This window comes from Lotus japonicus, chromosome 1 (genome assembly GCF_012489685.1).
Source record: "Lotus japonicus ecotype B-129 chromosome 1, LjGifu_v1.2".
Classification (NCBI taxonomy): Eukaryota; Viridiplantae; Streptophyta; class Magnoliopsida; order Fabales; family Fabaceae; genus Lotus; species Lotus japonicus.
The window spans coordinates 75,565,779-75,581,893 of NC_080041.1; the positions used below are offsets into that span (position 1 = coordinate 75,565,779).

A 16,115-nucleotide genomic window follows, 5' to 3' on the forward strand; every position below is an offset into this window, starting at 1 on the left:
TTATTTTATTTTGGTCTTTTTCCATATTTGGTATCTCCTTCTTTCAGCGACCCATACTGCATTCTAGTTTTACAGCCCAGGCCCAACAAAAAACCGGTCTGGTTCTTCTCAATCAGTTTCGGAGAGTGCGAGGACGAAAACACCTCGTGTTGCTTGTTCTGGTCGGTGTCACTGTACCAGTTCATCACTGTCATTCAGAAATGCAGAGTTCCCTGCAATTCCAATCTTCAAACCCCGGCGTAGTTCCGAGCTGGAAGAATGCTTTCACCGGCAACATCCACGCACAACGCAACCTCTTGTGCACAAAACGCCACACCCTTCCCAAACCCTTGTGCTCTCTCACCGTACAATCTCATCAACCACCGCATTACACCTCCACCGTTGGATCTTCACCACCGCTTCATCTCTCTCATTGGAACCTCACACAGCGTCATCTCACCGTTCTCCAAGTCTTCGCCTGCGTGGTACCCTCTCTCTCTCTCGCTATGTTTGTAACTGAATTTGTAGATTCTTCAATTTGTGACGATGAAATTCTTGCTTTTGTTTTGTGCAGACAGGGATATGTGCAACGTGGCTGTTTTGCTCTGCGATTCCGGCGCTTCTGGTTTGTGTAATCCAAAAGCATTTTTGGTAATCGAATTGGGGTTTGTTTTTTGAAGGGGTTAATTTCTGATTGTGAGAATGTGGGTTGCTGTGACTGTGAAGGCTTTCAAGAGAGCAGCAGAATCAATGGAGAAGCTGATGGATGCCACCAGGGAGGAGCTTCCCAACACCATGGCTGCAATTCGATTATCCGGCATGGAAATCAGTGACTTAACCACTGAGCTCAGTGATATAGGGTAGCAATTTATTCTTTTAACTTTTTTCTCTTGATTTGTTTTGGCTATCATGTTTCAAAATTAAACCTTACTTCGGTTTTTACTTGTCTATTGTAGCCAAGAGATTACCCATGGCGTTAGAAGCTCCACTCGCGCGGTTCGCTTGGCGGAGCAGAGGCTGCGCCGGTTCACCACTGTGCCTCCTCCTTCTTCAGGTTACCTACCAATAATACCAATCATGGATGTTTTATAGTCTTTTAGTTTGAATTTGTATTATAGCTTCATTCCAGGGAACGAGCATCCAAAAGATTGAGGCTGACCCGGGTGCACCTGCGGTAGCCAGAGCTGCAAGGGGTGTGAGAGAGGGCATTGTCAAGGGTCGTGCTATCTTGCAAATGTTTTTCACCCTCGCCCGATATTCCAAGTTTGCTCTCAACTATATCACTGGACGTAGATAATGCTAGGGGCCAGAGAAAATACTAGATCTCTTCATGGTGAGCATCAATGTTCTCTTATCTCTCTCTCTCTCTCTCTCTCTGTGTATGTGTCTCCTTTTTCCTCACTCTTTTATAGAGATTTTGCATTTCCCCTTTTAATTACTGGTATTTGTAATGCAAAGAAAAAAAAAACGAATAACTATTCTCCACTTCTGCTCTCTATTTGTGGTGTTGGTCTTATGTTTGTTCCCGGATGGTTTGATCATGCACTCTTGCCATTTTGTATATTTACATATTGCAATAGAATAGAGTGACTACACAGGCATTTTCCTTTAGATATTGCTGCATAGTTTAATTCTTACTAGTGTTAAAGCAATGTTTAATGTTGTTACTTGTTACTTGTTAGGATGAGTGTACCAGGGGAAGTCTATTCTTACTCATAATATTAAACCACCTTAGCGATATAGGTGAAGAAAATGATATAATTTTATGACTTTATGAGTTCTAGATCTGTTTCGAAACCTAGAATGAATTGATTGAGTGCAATATGGTTAAGTACCATTGATCAATAAAAAGGAATGGTTAATATAATATTTAAAAATTAAACAGTTGTGATTTAGGGTATTATTTTACAAAAATGTCCCATCCCTATACAATCTCTTCCTCACATCCGGAAGCCATAGTTTAGGACGCAAGGAGCAGGGGATCTTCCAAGGGAGTTGTGGACTGTGGTTAACCACCACCACCTTTCTCAGGTTGCATCCTTTGGCCAATGAGTTTCATCATCGCTCGAAGATAGAAGGGTATCTCCATCCTTCCTTCCTATTCTTCTTGTTCTTTCCCCTTTTCCATCTATCCTTCCATCACTGAGGTGTTTTGCTGTCGGGACATTGTCATGAGCTTTGCCTGCATGGATCACTTGGTCTCCGTCAAATCATTCCACTGTGCATCACCCAGGTGCCGCACCAACCAGACCACCTCTCTCCATTGTCGCCTCACCATAAAAAGGCAGCAAGTTTGTCTTGGCCAAACTATCATCCTCCCCCCTCTCCAACATGATGTGCGCTACTGCGCTTTGTACTTTGTTACTACAAGATCCTGTGATGTGTCATGAAGCAATTAGGGAGCGACCACCCTTCTCAATCGCGCTCTAAAATTGGTTCTATTTTACCTTCCCCTCTTCACCTAGCTCCATCATGAGCTTAGTCCTTTGCGATACACCATGGATCATTGCCCTATCCTTTGTCGTGCCTCAACCACTACGGGTCATTACTCATGAACCACGATGTATCGTTGACCAACTGTGGGTTTGCGTCATGATATCATAGCGATATCATACCCCGTGGCATGTCTCATCACTACTCGGTTGCTTAGTTCCCGAAAATTTGAAACTTTTTTATTCTAAATGTCATCTTCTCCCTCTCAACAAATTATGAAGCTGGCCTTTAGGTACTTTGTTTTGTCTGTATTCTTACTTTTAGGGTTCCAACTGCTATTATCATGGCTTATCATATGTTGTGGCCACAAGTTCTGACCTTCTTTCTGTTACCTGGGTTTAGGGATTTGGCTACTGTCATCGTTTACCCATCTACAGTCGCCAACAGTCAAATCGTCAGAAGGCAAAGGCATGTGCCTCATTACTTCTGTCATTTGTGCTTGTTGCTAGGAGCATTAACCATTGTAAGTGTAAGCCCACTTTCTACAGGCGTCAAGTGCTAAAGTTTATACACCCTTGTCCATCTTAGATGCTATCAACCAACCAGTCCATTATCCGCTGGGCACATGTGTCACTTACCAGCTTCGATGATTTCATTGTTTCTTCTATATTGGTTGTTGACTTATCTTGGTTTTCTTATGCCCCAATTTGACTTTTGGGTCTGTTAGTTGTGATATCTCATTTGACATCCACTGTTTGTTGTCTATAGAGACAACTGCCTATGGCTCCTATTCTCGTAAAGCACCTTGTTTGGTCTCGTGGTTGTTGGTTCCACTTCCTTGTTTAGCTCTAATTAGATGCTTTTATGGTAAGTTTGAGTGCTTTATCTTATGAGTTTCATGGCTAGGATTTACACCAAGATGCTGTATTTTCTCTAGTTTGGGCCAAGATGGTTTACTGTTGTATCACTCTTGTTTTGTGTTTGGATGTATTATTCCTGGTCTTTCACCCTCATTGGCAGGGCGGAGGCAGGAATTCATCTCTAGGGGGGCTAAGATTGAATATCATAAAAAAAAGCTAAGCATCACCAATAATGCGTCATGTGTGTGTGGATAAAGGAGATGAAAGACATTCACTTATATTACTATTAAGAATACTTTTAAGTTATGTTTAATGTCTTTTATTAAGGGTTCATTTACTATACACAAAAAAATCTTTGTGTAAGGTTGCACAAGTCTCACTTTAACTTGCTATTGTAGGTTCTCAGTCACCTATATTTTTAATTAAAAAAATTATATATTTTTAATTTAAAAATTTATGATTATCTCCTCTCCTCTCCTCTCCACCCCCTTCCTGCCCTTAACCTCCATACCATCCGTCGCTGGCACCACCACCTCCTCCACCACCGCTACCAGTTCTTCTCCTCCCTTCACTGTTCTTCCACCACTGACTTCACCCTTTTCATCCTCTTCCCCTTCTTCCTCCTTCCCCTAGAACCTAACCCAACAACAACCCCACTGAAAATCCTCCACCCAACAGGTGTGCATCATCCCACGATACATGTCTAGTAGCTTACTATCAAGAAATTCATCAAATCCAATTGCAAATCTCCAATCTGAGCACAAAAGCCCATCACGCCAACACATGTAGCATTATCCCAGACCACAAACACACATAAATCCAAGTTAGGGATGATGAAAGCTAGGACCTTTGGGCATTAATTCCAGAAATTTCACATCCAGGAAATGGAAAGATGAAAGAAAACCTACAAGATTGAAAACCCCTAAACCCCCAAATCTAAAACCACTGAAACATGGAGAATTCAATTGACCAGTGCTTTATTCACCCCATTAGAATCCCAAGCAAGGTACGTGATGAAATCGATTTGGGTTCCTGGGAGCCACGCGCGCCGCGACGTTCTATGTCGTTGACGATGAAGCAGGGAGATCGAGTTGCAGAGGATGTCGATTTTGGGTGCTCCACAGTTGCAAAAATTGGGGAAAAGGAAGGGGAAGAGAGTGCCTCGTACTCAGATCCAAGCCTAGCTCGCTCCAGTCGCCACCGCAGTCTCTCCTCCCACCGCCGGCGTCGCCACTCTTCTCTTCAGCCACAATCGCCAAGAAGGTGGTGGTGGTTTTTTTTTTGTACAGATGGTGGTGGGTATTTTTGTCACGGGAGGAAATTAAGATGGTGGTGGGTTAAACCATAACAATGATTAAATAATAATTAGTTAAAAAATAAAAAAAAAATATTACCTGCAAAGTAACCTATTATAACAAGTAAATCTAGGTTTGTGTAACTTTACACAAGTATTTTCTTGTGTATAGTAAATGAACCCTTTTATTAAAAAAAAAAACTTTGCAGTATAATTCTTTTTACTAGCTATCAAATTATTTTTCTCTTGTTAGTTTCAAAAAAAAATTATTTTTCTCTTGTAACATAAAAAACTAACTATCAATTAAGTATTAATGCATATTTATCCACCAATCTATTATAATATCTAAATTGTGAAGCGCGCAATATGACGCTGTCAACTCATCTTTCCTTCTATTTCTAAAATTTGCCACATCAGCTTTTTATCTTACGTGTCACTTTCTCTTCTCTGAATCAATTTGTATCACTTCCCCTTTGTCTCTCCTTCCGTCCATTGTACTTCTTCTATTCTCTAAAGCTATGCCTCATCATATTCCTGTATTGGCTTCTCCATTCTAACGTCAATAAACGTTATAATCCCACACACTCCACCTTCCATTTTTCCACACACCTATCCAACTCAACTTAATTATATTCCTTAAACTGCCACATCAAATTTAAACCATAACCATATATTATTCCGTTAAAATTGTGCCACTATTATTCCTTTAATCCTTTATGTTACAAATTTAAAGCCATTATCCACTAGACATTAAAACCTTCAAAGCTCATTCTCATTCATTTTACAGAACAATTATTTTTTCAACCCTTCATATTCATTCATGATGAGCATCCTCTCTCCCTCCCTCTTAAATGCTATATAACCCCTACCATCACCAAAGCAATATCTATATTCAGGCACTCTCACATAACAACAGCAGACGAACAAGGAAATGAATTGCACAGCAAAGTTGTTTTTACAAATATTTCAAGAAGTTTTTATAGGAATAAAATTCAATGAGATACAAGACCAGTACAATTGCATCCACATCCCGGAGATACGATCATGGTAAGGCATGCGTGCATAACCCGTTTTAGTGTTTTTTTTTTCCAACAACTTTGTTGTGGTTGATGCAGTACCTAAGCATAACCTGATGCGTGTTAAATTTTATATTACTTTCAGGTAAGAAAATATGTTTAAGTTTTACCTCAACCTTTCCGGTCCCTGTTTCTGGGTGCATGGCACCACCTATGTCGTCTTTTACTATCCTTTTGCTTTGTACCACAAATGAAAGTTGACAGGTAGTTACTTATTCACAACTCAGGCTTCCAATAATGTCTAACTATAGTTGTATGGATGTTGATTATAGTAACATATTGAAGAATTTTCTTATCCTTTTGTTAATGTTATAGAAGCACATGAATTATCCAGTAAGAAAATGACATATATGTCTTCTTCAAAGTAATATATCAGCTTTTAGGAGAACCATATCCACTAAAACACAAGTTCACTAAATTATGCTTGAAGGTGGTCAAACATAAAAACAATAATGACATCAAAATGTCTATCCCCCGAAAAAAAAAATATTGTGTATGAACATATTTTACTCACATTTTTATTAACCAAAATCACATATTCTTGTACATTTTTTTAATATCAAAGACTACTTTTTAAAATGATTACATATAATATTTACATTAATATTAATTTTCCTATTTTATTTTTCATATATAATTTAATTAAATAAAATAAAATTACTGTTTTCTTCAACCGCGCATCGCGCGGGTTTGAATCTAGTTATATTTTAAAGTTGAGTATTCAATCTTGAATCTCATGAAGCCACATCATCAACTCTTTTATCAGAAAGTCTAGTAGCATAAATATTCATATTAAATAAAAATCAAATTATTATTAATTACTTCTCTACTTAGATATTTAATATTAGTGTTTTTAAAAATGTAATCAGACATTTGTTTGTTATAGGTATGTAAAACATTTCCTATTAATGCAAAAGGTTATAAAAAAAAGATACAGATAGGACCAAGAGCTACAGGGGAGCGAAACAAGGCCTAGGAAACGGAGAGAAGCCAACCACACAGACTAGGGGTGAGTGAATGTAAAAAAAACAGCTTTTAGTTAAGCCAATCAATTATAATAAAATAGCCACAAGGGCCCGTGGTAGTTAACAAACAGAAAGAAAGAAGAAAGGGAAGGAGATACAAGGCTAAACCGGAAGGAAAAAAGAAACAGGGAACAAAGGAGTAAAACAGAGTCTCATCACAGACCCTGATAGTATAAAAGAATGAAATTCTTGGAGCTTGGGGGTGACTAAGCCACAGTAAGCACCCCCTGTAGGCCCCTCATTTTTTTCTTTTTCTAGAAGATACCTGTATAACAAGCTTAAAATTAAGTTCTAGTTTGAAAGGAAGTATTAGAATATAAAAAAACATCTTATGTCATAACATTATTCCTTAGAATTGGTTTCTTTGTTTTCTTATTTAAGTTTAGAAGTTTAAATTAGTCTTTCTACTTTACCAGAATTACTATAAATAAAAGTATATGCTTTAGTTTGGAACATATCAATACAATTTTATTCTCTGTATCACTTTTTTTCTCTTGAAAGATTAGAACTTATAACTTTATCAACTTTAATTAAAAATGAATTTCTTGTGAGATCTATGATACTCAACTGGCAGTCCCGTAAAGACAAAAATTACTGATCTTTAGTCATCTAAACATTTTATTATGCCATACCATTTTTCTTTTTTCTCTTTCTCTCTAGTCCTGTCTCATTCTATCTCTTTATTCCTGTTATATTAAACCCACTTATGGTAATAAGTGGGTACGCTATACTGGACTGAAAATTGGTTATCGATAAATATAAATTCTGATTCATAAGCTAATGTGAATAACTTAAGAAAATAACTTATACCAACTAAAATAAGCTATATGATAAGAACACCAAACATGGCCTCTTCCAGTAAGTATCACCATCTTTATCCTTGTGACTAATAATACGGTTACCATCACCGAATGACCGAATCATTGCCATTGGGCAGATTAATGTTAAATGTTCAGTGTCCTTATACAAGGGGAACAGCTATCATACTAGAAGCAAAGTGGGATAGGCATGGAAAATATCACCGAATAGATTGTGGGTATATTTCTTATTTTAATAGAAATAATTTTTAAAATATGGCATTAAAAGTATCAATTTCAGAATATTCAATTTTTTTTAAATTGATATTAGAAAGTTAAATTTGATCATCGAGTTAAAGATTAACAACAACTAAGTTTCGGATTCCATTCATCATCTTCATTGCAACTGAAAACAACTCCAAAGTCTACTACAATGAAATCTAAGACGATTTTACGAGACTAAAATCAAGCACACATAACATGTAGCTAAATTAAATAAGCCCATAGAGTATTACAAATTCGTGATATATTGATGCTATTTTTAAGCTAAGACGATAAAAGGTTGATTTGGCCTACACTCAATGGTGGTCTTGGTGGCCTCTTCAAAGCCTGAGATATTGTTGGTGTTACTTCTCTAGCTTTATCAAGGCCGAAACATTTGGAGAAAGCTTTCACAACTTGTTCTATGAAATTGCACGCACTATATGCATTCCATGCTGATTCTCTTTCTGTCTTATCTGCTGCTGGCATCTCTGTATATATTTCCTTCTCTTCCTTTCTCTTTCTTCTTCTCCTTCTAGTTCGTGGCTAACTAGTTATCTAACATGCCTCTTAGTGTTTCGAAGATGTCTCAGCAAAGAGACTCTTGCTATATATAAAGCAATAAAACATAGTTGTTTTAACCTTGCTTTTGCGTAAGGCGCTTTAAGATTATTAGCACATTCATTCACTAACATCAAATGCATTGCATGTCGTCTTATAAACGAACAAGTAACAACAAAGAATGGAATTTGAAACATAGTTCCATACCTGCAAAGTGTCACATTGCACGTACGCCACAAGGTCTGATAAATAACACGTGTAACTCTGTCCATATGCAAGTGGAGTAGGCATTGATATAGATGGGATCAACCAGCCCATTCAAAGACTCTTCAAGAAATATGATGTCCACGGTCCAAGACTAAAAATATGAAATAAGTTTTGCGAGAAATAATTTTGGAGCTCAAGGGAAAAAAAGATGAAATTGAGTTAGAAGCTACACTTAAGTGCATTTCACTTTCCTTCTACTCAAAAATAAAGACCCAACATTAGGTAGACTTTTCAATAACTTAATCTGCATGTTCAAGATGCACTAATGATAAATAATTGTGACGAGCATGAAAGTGTGGTTGGGTTGTTTACCATGAAAAACTGAATATTTACTGCTAATTCACACGTGAAAGACATCTTTTAACCATTTGAAATGACAAAGTTATCCTTAAATGAATTGTACATTCAATAGTGTCATTGATGTTATATCTTCTCTTGACTAATTTACCCTCATTTTCACCAATTTATCGAAGCTCATCCAATACCTACACAACCACCATCGCCGCTTCTGGGCAGCGCCGCCACCGCCTCTGGGCACCACCACCTCTGCCTCATGGATCATGGCTACTTTCTCAACCCTCAAAATCACTACTCGCTCCAAAACCAGACCCACATACCCCAACAACACCAACATCAAAGAAGCCAAAATTTGAAGTCGACAACCATCGGTTTCTGCAATACCCTTGTCTCTCTGCTTGTTGATTCAGAGGGAAGATGAATGTAAGGCCATGTTGTAATTCAAGGAAACAAATCCTAATTGTGACATAATCAACTGAATCGAACAAGCTCCATAAAGCAGCCAAGCTCCACCACCACTCATCCACCATCGTTGCCAATTTTTCTCCGCAAATCGGGATGGCATGCGTTGTCTTCAAGCCCACAAACGACACGCACCACTACGACCACATCCGCGCACGGCCTGCACCTCTGCCATCGAGACACGACCACATTGTTCCTTTCTCCAGTGTCTCCCTGTCTCACGTCCCTCTCTGCATCTCACCCTCACCATCTCTCTCTTTCTATCTCTCTCGGTCCCATCTCTCTCGCTACTGATTTGAATTCGTGGGGAAGAAGGTTCAATTGCTTTCCTCTTATGCAATCAGTTTCGCTACAACACCTGCTGCTCTAGCTAATTTCCACATTTTCCGAATGTGATTTCTATGTTATGTATGGTCGTGCCTAAGGGCATATCAGTTGAAGTAGATTCTTCTTTTTGATCAATCAAGTTATAGGAAGTTAGGTAATTACGTTTTGCCTTTTTGTTCTACAATTCTTGTATTCGGGAGAAAAAAATAATGTATTGAAAATTGTGATGATGTTTGGGTGAGCACTGGTGGTGGTGGTGGCTGGGATGGGTTTGACGATGGGTGGAAGGGAGGTGAGGAGGAGAAGGGGTAGGTGAGGATTTTTTTGGTAATTCAAATTGTTGTGTATTTTTTTTTCTCAACAGTCATAGCAGGTAATTTTAGCCTTTCACCATACCTATCTTTCTATTTCATCCTAGAAGCCACCATGTATTTTTTGGGGGAATATTTTGATGACATTTTGTATCTCCAATTGATTTTCAACGTCTTTTGTGAGTTGTTAGGCTACCAATAGGATTAGCGGGCTTTTTGCTTTAGTTTGGAGCTCATATATCACTAGTGGAGTTTTTTAATTGCTAGTGGGAGTATTGTCAGTTAGTGAAAAACTAAGTTGCCCACTTAGTGTATAAATAGGAACTCAATGTATGCACAAATTAGAATTATATTTGAGTTTTCTCCATTTGTAAAGCTTCCCTTTTGTCCTTGGATTAAAAACATAATTTTATGGTGCTGATTCTACCAGCAGGTCGCAGTTAGGATCGCGCATCTTGATAACTTTAGTTCTATTGCCGGCAGGTAACAGTTAGGGTCAAGTTCCTTTTATCATTTGATGACTTTGGCTCTACAAGTAGACCGTGGTTAGAGTCAAGTTTTTTAATGGTTTTCATGAGGGTCCATTATTTTTTATTTCGTGGAGAATCGTATTACCCGGCCAAAATAATAAATGGCCAATGCCGATGCATTTCAAAAGCCTATCTAGCTCTAAAAATGGCAGATTTTCGCCATTCAAAAAACCTTTTAAATCTAATTATCAGACTTATTTATATAAATATAATTATATGTTTATTTTATTATTATTGCTAAATTATAATTATACTATAATATCTTGAAATTATGTAATTATTTACGCTTATAAATATACGATAAAAGAGATTATAAAATCTTTAAATACCTTGCTATGAAGTATTATTTTAAATAAGTTTTTATAAGGAGACATATGGGTTGGGAGGGGAAGGTCCATGGTTCAATCCCTGGCAGGTGCAATTTAAATTCCGATGTACCAAAAAAAAATAAGTTTTTAGGTCTTAAAAAGTCCAACACATCCTTGCTTACTTTTGCAATATTTATTAACACACATATATATATAGAGAGAGAGGTCTATTTATAATTAGTATTATTTTAATGTATTTAAGTTCATTACCCTATATGTAGGGTAGGGTCTATTGAGCCTCCAAATCATCAGCTTAAACTTCTTCATTTAAATCATTCAAAATATTAAAAAGGAAACAAAACCATCTCTATCACCAATTTGTATTGGTCTATTGGACATTATGTAAATGTTACTATTTTATAATAAAGGGGCGGTGTCTAAATCACATTCAGCGTAAACCAATAGTATGTTATTTAGAATAGGAAAATGGGGGCGGTGTCTTTAGCCATACCACGGGCACTTAAGGATTCAGGGGAATGTTGATGAAGATAACCCTAAATTTGTGGCAATTTATAATCGTCAGATGCATGTTTTTTTATATACAATTCATGTCCACCCGTACCTATTGACATCCCTAGTAACCGCGGCGCAAACGAAAAATATAAAGGTTGGTGATTTTTTTTATAGCAATGAAAGGTTGATGATGAAACTGTACTTGAGAATGATGGGCCTTTTTCCTTGTTGATTTAGGCCTTTAATTTTTTTTTTCTTTTTGTACATTGAAAAGATAAATTGCACCTTATAGGAATTGATCAATAGACCTCTCTCACCTAAATGACAATAACAATAATTTTCAAAAATAATCAGCTTTCTTTTCTTTTTCTACTCTTTGGATTTGATGAACAATCAGACATGGAATCCAGGCCAAAACATTTGAGAAATGCTACTGTGGCTAGCCGGAAATAATGGCAAGGGTTGGGATTTAATGATGAAACATCCCCTTCAATCTCTTCCCCACTCATGCTTGAACTTGCATCTGTCGACACCTCGTCTTTTATAATTACATTTTGATTTTGTGCACCCTGCTAAAATAATTTCCGTCAGTTCAATTATTTCACCTACCTTGAATCATAAATGCACAAACAATTTAATGCATGCATTATTGTTCATACAGAAATTAAAGGTTTGCGTGAGGTATAGAGTTGATGAGAAAATATCAATAACTAACTTCAGATTCAACATCTTGTTGAACAACAGTGGACTCCAATGGAAGATCTCTCAATCCCTCATCACGGGGACCTAACCTATCACGGGAGACCTCCCTCATCATAGACGATCTTAACGTCATCACGGGTGACCTAACCTCATCACACGCAACCTCTTCATCATATGGGTGACCTCTTTGTTAGAAATTTTCAAGTGTGAGTAAGTCTCATATTGGAAGCTAAGAATAAGTTTGAGTGGTTTATAAGTGTGAGGACTCATACACCCATTGTCTTAAGGTTTTTTGTGAAAGATGTGGTGTCTGGTCCACTTATGGTTTGCTCAAAGCCCAATGTGGAGTTTTATCCTACAGTATAGATAGATATATGGGCGGGATTGCCATAAGAGGGTTATGTTCGGGGATAAGGCTAGATTTGAATTCTCTCTTGATTCTTAGTCTTTTATGTTCACTAAGTGAACAAATAGGAATCAACATCAATTTGCAAATCAAATTAAATTATCATATTTTTTTAACGGAACCAGCTAATCTTGGGTAGCATTCTGGCATGAAATGGATATAGGTTGGAGTCATTTGTGTAATGTGTCTTCGCTATCCTTTAGCTTTGAAAACCATGGCCCATGGGGGCAGTTCTATAATTGGAATTTAGAAGTTGGAGAAGAGATGATTTGAGCGGACAATTAATTACCAGAAACAGTTAGAAATTCACCTCCCCTACTACTTCTTTCTTCTTCTTATCACAAGCATATATTCCAGACTAGGAGACAATTTTGCAAGAATTGAATAAGTCCCAAAATTAATCAAATATATATACCTACCCTGCCCCTGTTACCCAAATAAACAAAATATCAAATGCAGCATGGTTAGGACAATAGGACCACGGCTAGTGTGAGAGTGGTAATCATTTCCTAATATAGAAAAAGTAAATTCCAATTGAAGAAAGGTTGTGTGTTTCATAAATAACATGAAGTATGTGATTTCAGTCTCTGTTGAAGTAAATGTGAATCTATGTTAAATATTTGAAGTCAACATGTTAAAATCATTCTTCTGAGTTCTGATCCATTGTAATATCAACGTTGTCAAATTACGTTCGCGTGTTTGCCTTGCTCTGACATCAAAACAAAACATCCACTAACTATAAAGCAAAAATTGTGTGCCTTTCATTTCTCTTGGTTCTCTTCTTATTCTTATTCCTAGGTGTGAGTGTGCGAGTGTAATTGGTATGTGAATCTATACTTTTCCAATTTTTTTGTGACATTCATCATAAACATAATTTATAAAAAGAGTTTTATTCACTTTTTATCTTCAATGGCTAACAACCTTTAACATTGATTGACGTCAAGGGATATCCAAACGTCTCCTCCTCTTTATGCGTTTTGAGTAAGAAGAGAAGCAATGCTACACAAGTCCAATCTAAGAAAAAAAAACACAAATCTGCTCCACCTTCTCAAAACCATGTTCTTAATTTCAATGTTACTTGAAAAACTTTTTATCATCACGTTTCAAGTAAAAAAAAAAAAAAAAAACAGAGTTGGATTTGTAGGAGTGAATTTTGTTGAATTATTGGTGACAGTAGAGAAAATAAAAGAAAAATAAAAAACATGAATGTTACCAAAAATAGGAAAATCGGTAAAAGAAACAGAAAGTGGATGATAAGCTAACCTGGTTGAGGTGTCGAAGAGTAGGCGTTGAATCATGAATCTGTTGAATCTCATCGAAAAGGAAGGGAGTTGAAGCGCTGGGAAGGAACGTGACGGCAGCGGCGGCGGAATCGTGATCGGAATCTAAAGGAACGACGGCGACGAAAAAGAGAAGTGCAAGGAGGAGAAAGAGGACTATGAGTTGAATCCAAATGAGCCATGGAATCTTAAAGCTCTCAACAACTGTGACCTTATTGAACATGTTAATACATAGGATTAATTTGGTAATAATAATAATAATTGAGAAGATGTGGAAGAGAATGTGTTTGGTGTGGGAAAAGAGAGGATGAGGAAAAGTTGTTGGTGGAGTTGAAGTGGAATGGAAGCGAAGGGAAGACAGACAGAGATATATTATGGAATAAGAAAGGACACGGGTTTCATACAGCACATCACAGACACGCGCCGCTCAACGCGTTCTTGCAAGTTGCAGTCCCCTCTCTCTCTCTCTTTTCTTGACGCCAACATAGGAAGACGAAACGAAAGCGATTGCCCCACAGCTTATGAAAAAAAAAAAAACGGTGGAGTCTACGCTACGCTACCTCACTCTACATCCAATTACTACTTCTTTATTCATTTCTATGCTAGCTTCACCCCTTTGTTTTTCGTACATATAGTAATGATACATACACACATCACTTTCTCTTCTATATCATTTTACTTTATATTTTTCTTCGTATTTTCTGTCACATTACAAATCATATAATTTATTTCTCTCTCATTTTCACATTATCGCATAAGGCGGAGGTGGAATTGATTTATCAACTAAATATTAGTCTTACACAAGTATTTGGGTTGATTAACTCTAAAAACTTATTGATCAGTCTTTCATCATCATTTAGTATGTTGATAGTGTGGTTATAGTAGTCTAAATTATCAATTGTGGAGATACCTTTGTAAAGAATGAAAAAAAAAATCATTTCAACTCATCTAAACGCTACTTGGTGGCAAACTGGATCATATGTGTCGTGGAGGCCCAAAATCGTTTGTTTTATTAGGAGAGACACATTTTTCTTGCAAGGCATATCTTCAGCAGGCAGATCTGATCGTAGAGGGATGCAGTCGAGTGGTAGAGGTGACGCAGCGTGGAGCTGACCTCCATACTTCATGGCAACGTCCGTTGGAGGGTGTGGTGAAGCTCAATTTTAGTGCTTCTTTTAGAACAGGTGATGGGGTGGATCCGACCTCTCGAAGTGGAAGGGTTGATCTTTGCTTCTGCAACAATGTTTCATGTTATGGCACCATCGGCTGTGATGGCTGAAGCTTTGGCTTTTTGTTGGGCGATCATCTTAGCATCGCGGCTTGGCTTCTGATCGGTGTGCTTTGAGACACACTCTCTGTAGGTTTTCCAAAGGTGGAGAAAACCTCCTGATGGTAGTTCGTATTAATGTTCTATTATTCATGTGTATGCTCAGTTATCTAGTTCTTTTGATTCTATGTCTTTATCTTTTGTTATACGTTATGGTAATATGGTGGCGGATTTTTTTAGCTCGGGACGCCTCCTCTTTCACCATTTTGTGTGGATTGATTGAGGAGATGCCTCCTGAAGCTAACCCGTTTGTACTTTCTGATTTTGAGACCTTTGTGCCCGTTTCAATTTAATCGCGCAACAGGTAGATTTAAAAAAATTAAATGTTATTTAACTAGTTATGAAAAACATTACTAAGTCATGTATCATGCTTATAAAAAAAAAAAAACTAAGTCATGTATCATCATAATAACACTGAACACTCCTTTACATTATTTTCTTTATATTTATCTATCTTTTTCGGTTACATCAAATTATGTTTATCACTCTTCACTATTTTCTTCATATATTTCGATGTCTACATCATTTATTTAACACAATTTAAATTTGTTATAAAATAAAGAAAAGAAAACTTCTCTAAAGAATATACAAAATGGGCCAAAGAATATAAATTAAAACCCATAGCCCAATCACGATTAGAGACCCCTAACCTTCTACCTGCACTCTATAACAAAGGCCACGAAAAGACATTATAATATTTGTCTACACATAATATGAGTCTTCTAATTTTATTGTTAAAAAATGCTTAGATATGTTTTTAGTCCCTAGAAATACGTAAATGTTGATTTTAGTCCCTGAAAATATATGTTGTTATATTTTTTAGTCTCTGCAGTTATGTTTTGACTATTTTATCTTTCTTCTTGGAATATTCTATTTGATTTGGCATGTGGGACCTGCCATTGAATACAATTCAATACCACTCGGATTATGCAAGTGAGAATCACATAGATCTAGGGATGGCAACGAGTCGGGTCGGGCTAGGGTTTAGTTTTTCCCAAACCCAAACCCGAACTCTCATGCTAAACCCAAACTCAAACCCATCGGGTTTCGAATTTACCCAAACCCGTTATAGCCTATGTAAGATCCAGGATTTTATAAT

General features: G+C 37.1%; 2 protein-coding genes and 1 long non-coding RNA gene across 5 annotated transcripts; 1 reads left to right on the forward strand and 2 right to left on the reverse strand.

Annotated features, from left to right (window-relative positions):
* Positions 1-94: 94 nt before the first annotated feature.
* Positions 95-1,590, forward strand: LOC130711268 (uncharacterized). Of its 2 annotated transcripts, none has more exons than XM_057560816.1 (5): positions 95-464; positions 554-604; positions 706-839; positions 936-1,033; positions 1,098-1,590. In XM_057560816.1, the coding sequence occupies exons 1-5, from the start codon at positions 201-203 to the stop codon at positions 1,274-1,276; spliced, it is 726 nt and encodes a 241-aa protein (XP_057416799.1). In that variant the 5' UTR covers positions 95-200; the 3' UTR covers positions 1,277-1,590. The 2 variants fall into 2 exon arrangements, with proteins under 2 accessions (XP_057416799.1, XP_057416808.1); XM_057560825.1 differs by having other exon boundaries at positions 1,109-1,590.
* Positions 1,591-7,839: 6,249 nt separating this feature from the next.
* Positions 7,840-9,713, reverse strand: LOC130711300 (uncharacterized). Its single transcript, XR_009010664.1, has 2 exons — positions 8,494-9,713; positions 7,840-8,332 (listed from the first exon to the last, which is right to left on the reverse strand). It is a non-coding gene; the product is annotated as an uncharacterized LOC130711300 (long non-coding RNA).
* Positions 9,714-11,485: 1,772 nt separating this feature from the next.
* LOC130711292 (uncharacterized) lies at positions 11,486-14,175 on the reverse strand. Of its 2 annotated transcripts, none has more exons than XM_057560848.1 (2): positions 13,673-14,175; positions 11,486-11,873 (listed from the first exon to the last, which is right to left on the reverse strand). In XM_057560848.1, the coding sequence occupies exons 1-2, from the start codon at positions 13,910-13,912 to the stop codon at positions 11,652-11,654; spliced, it is 462 nt and encodes a 153-aa protein (XP_057416831.1). In that variant the 5' UTR covers positions 13,913-14,175; the 3' UTR covers positions 11,486-11,651. The 2 variants fall into 2 exon arrangements, with proteins under 2 accessions (XP_057416831.1, XP_057416838.1); XM_057560855.1 differs by having other exon boundaries at positions 11,486-11,870; positions 13,673-14,162.
* Between the last annotated feature and the right edge of the window lie 1,940 nt (positions 14,176-16,115).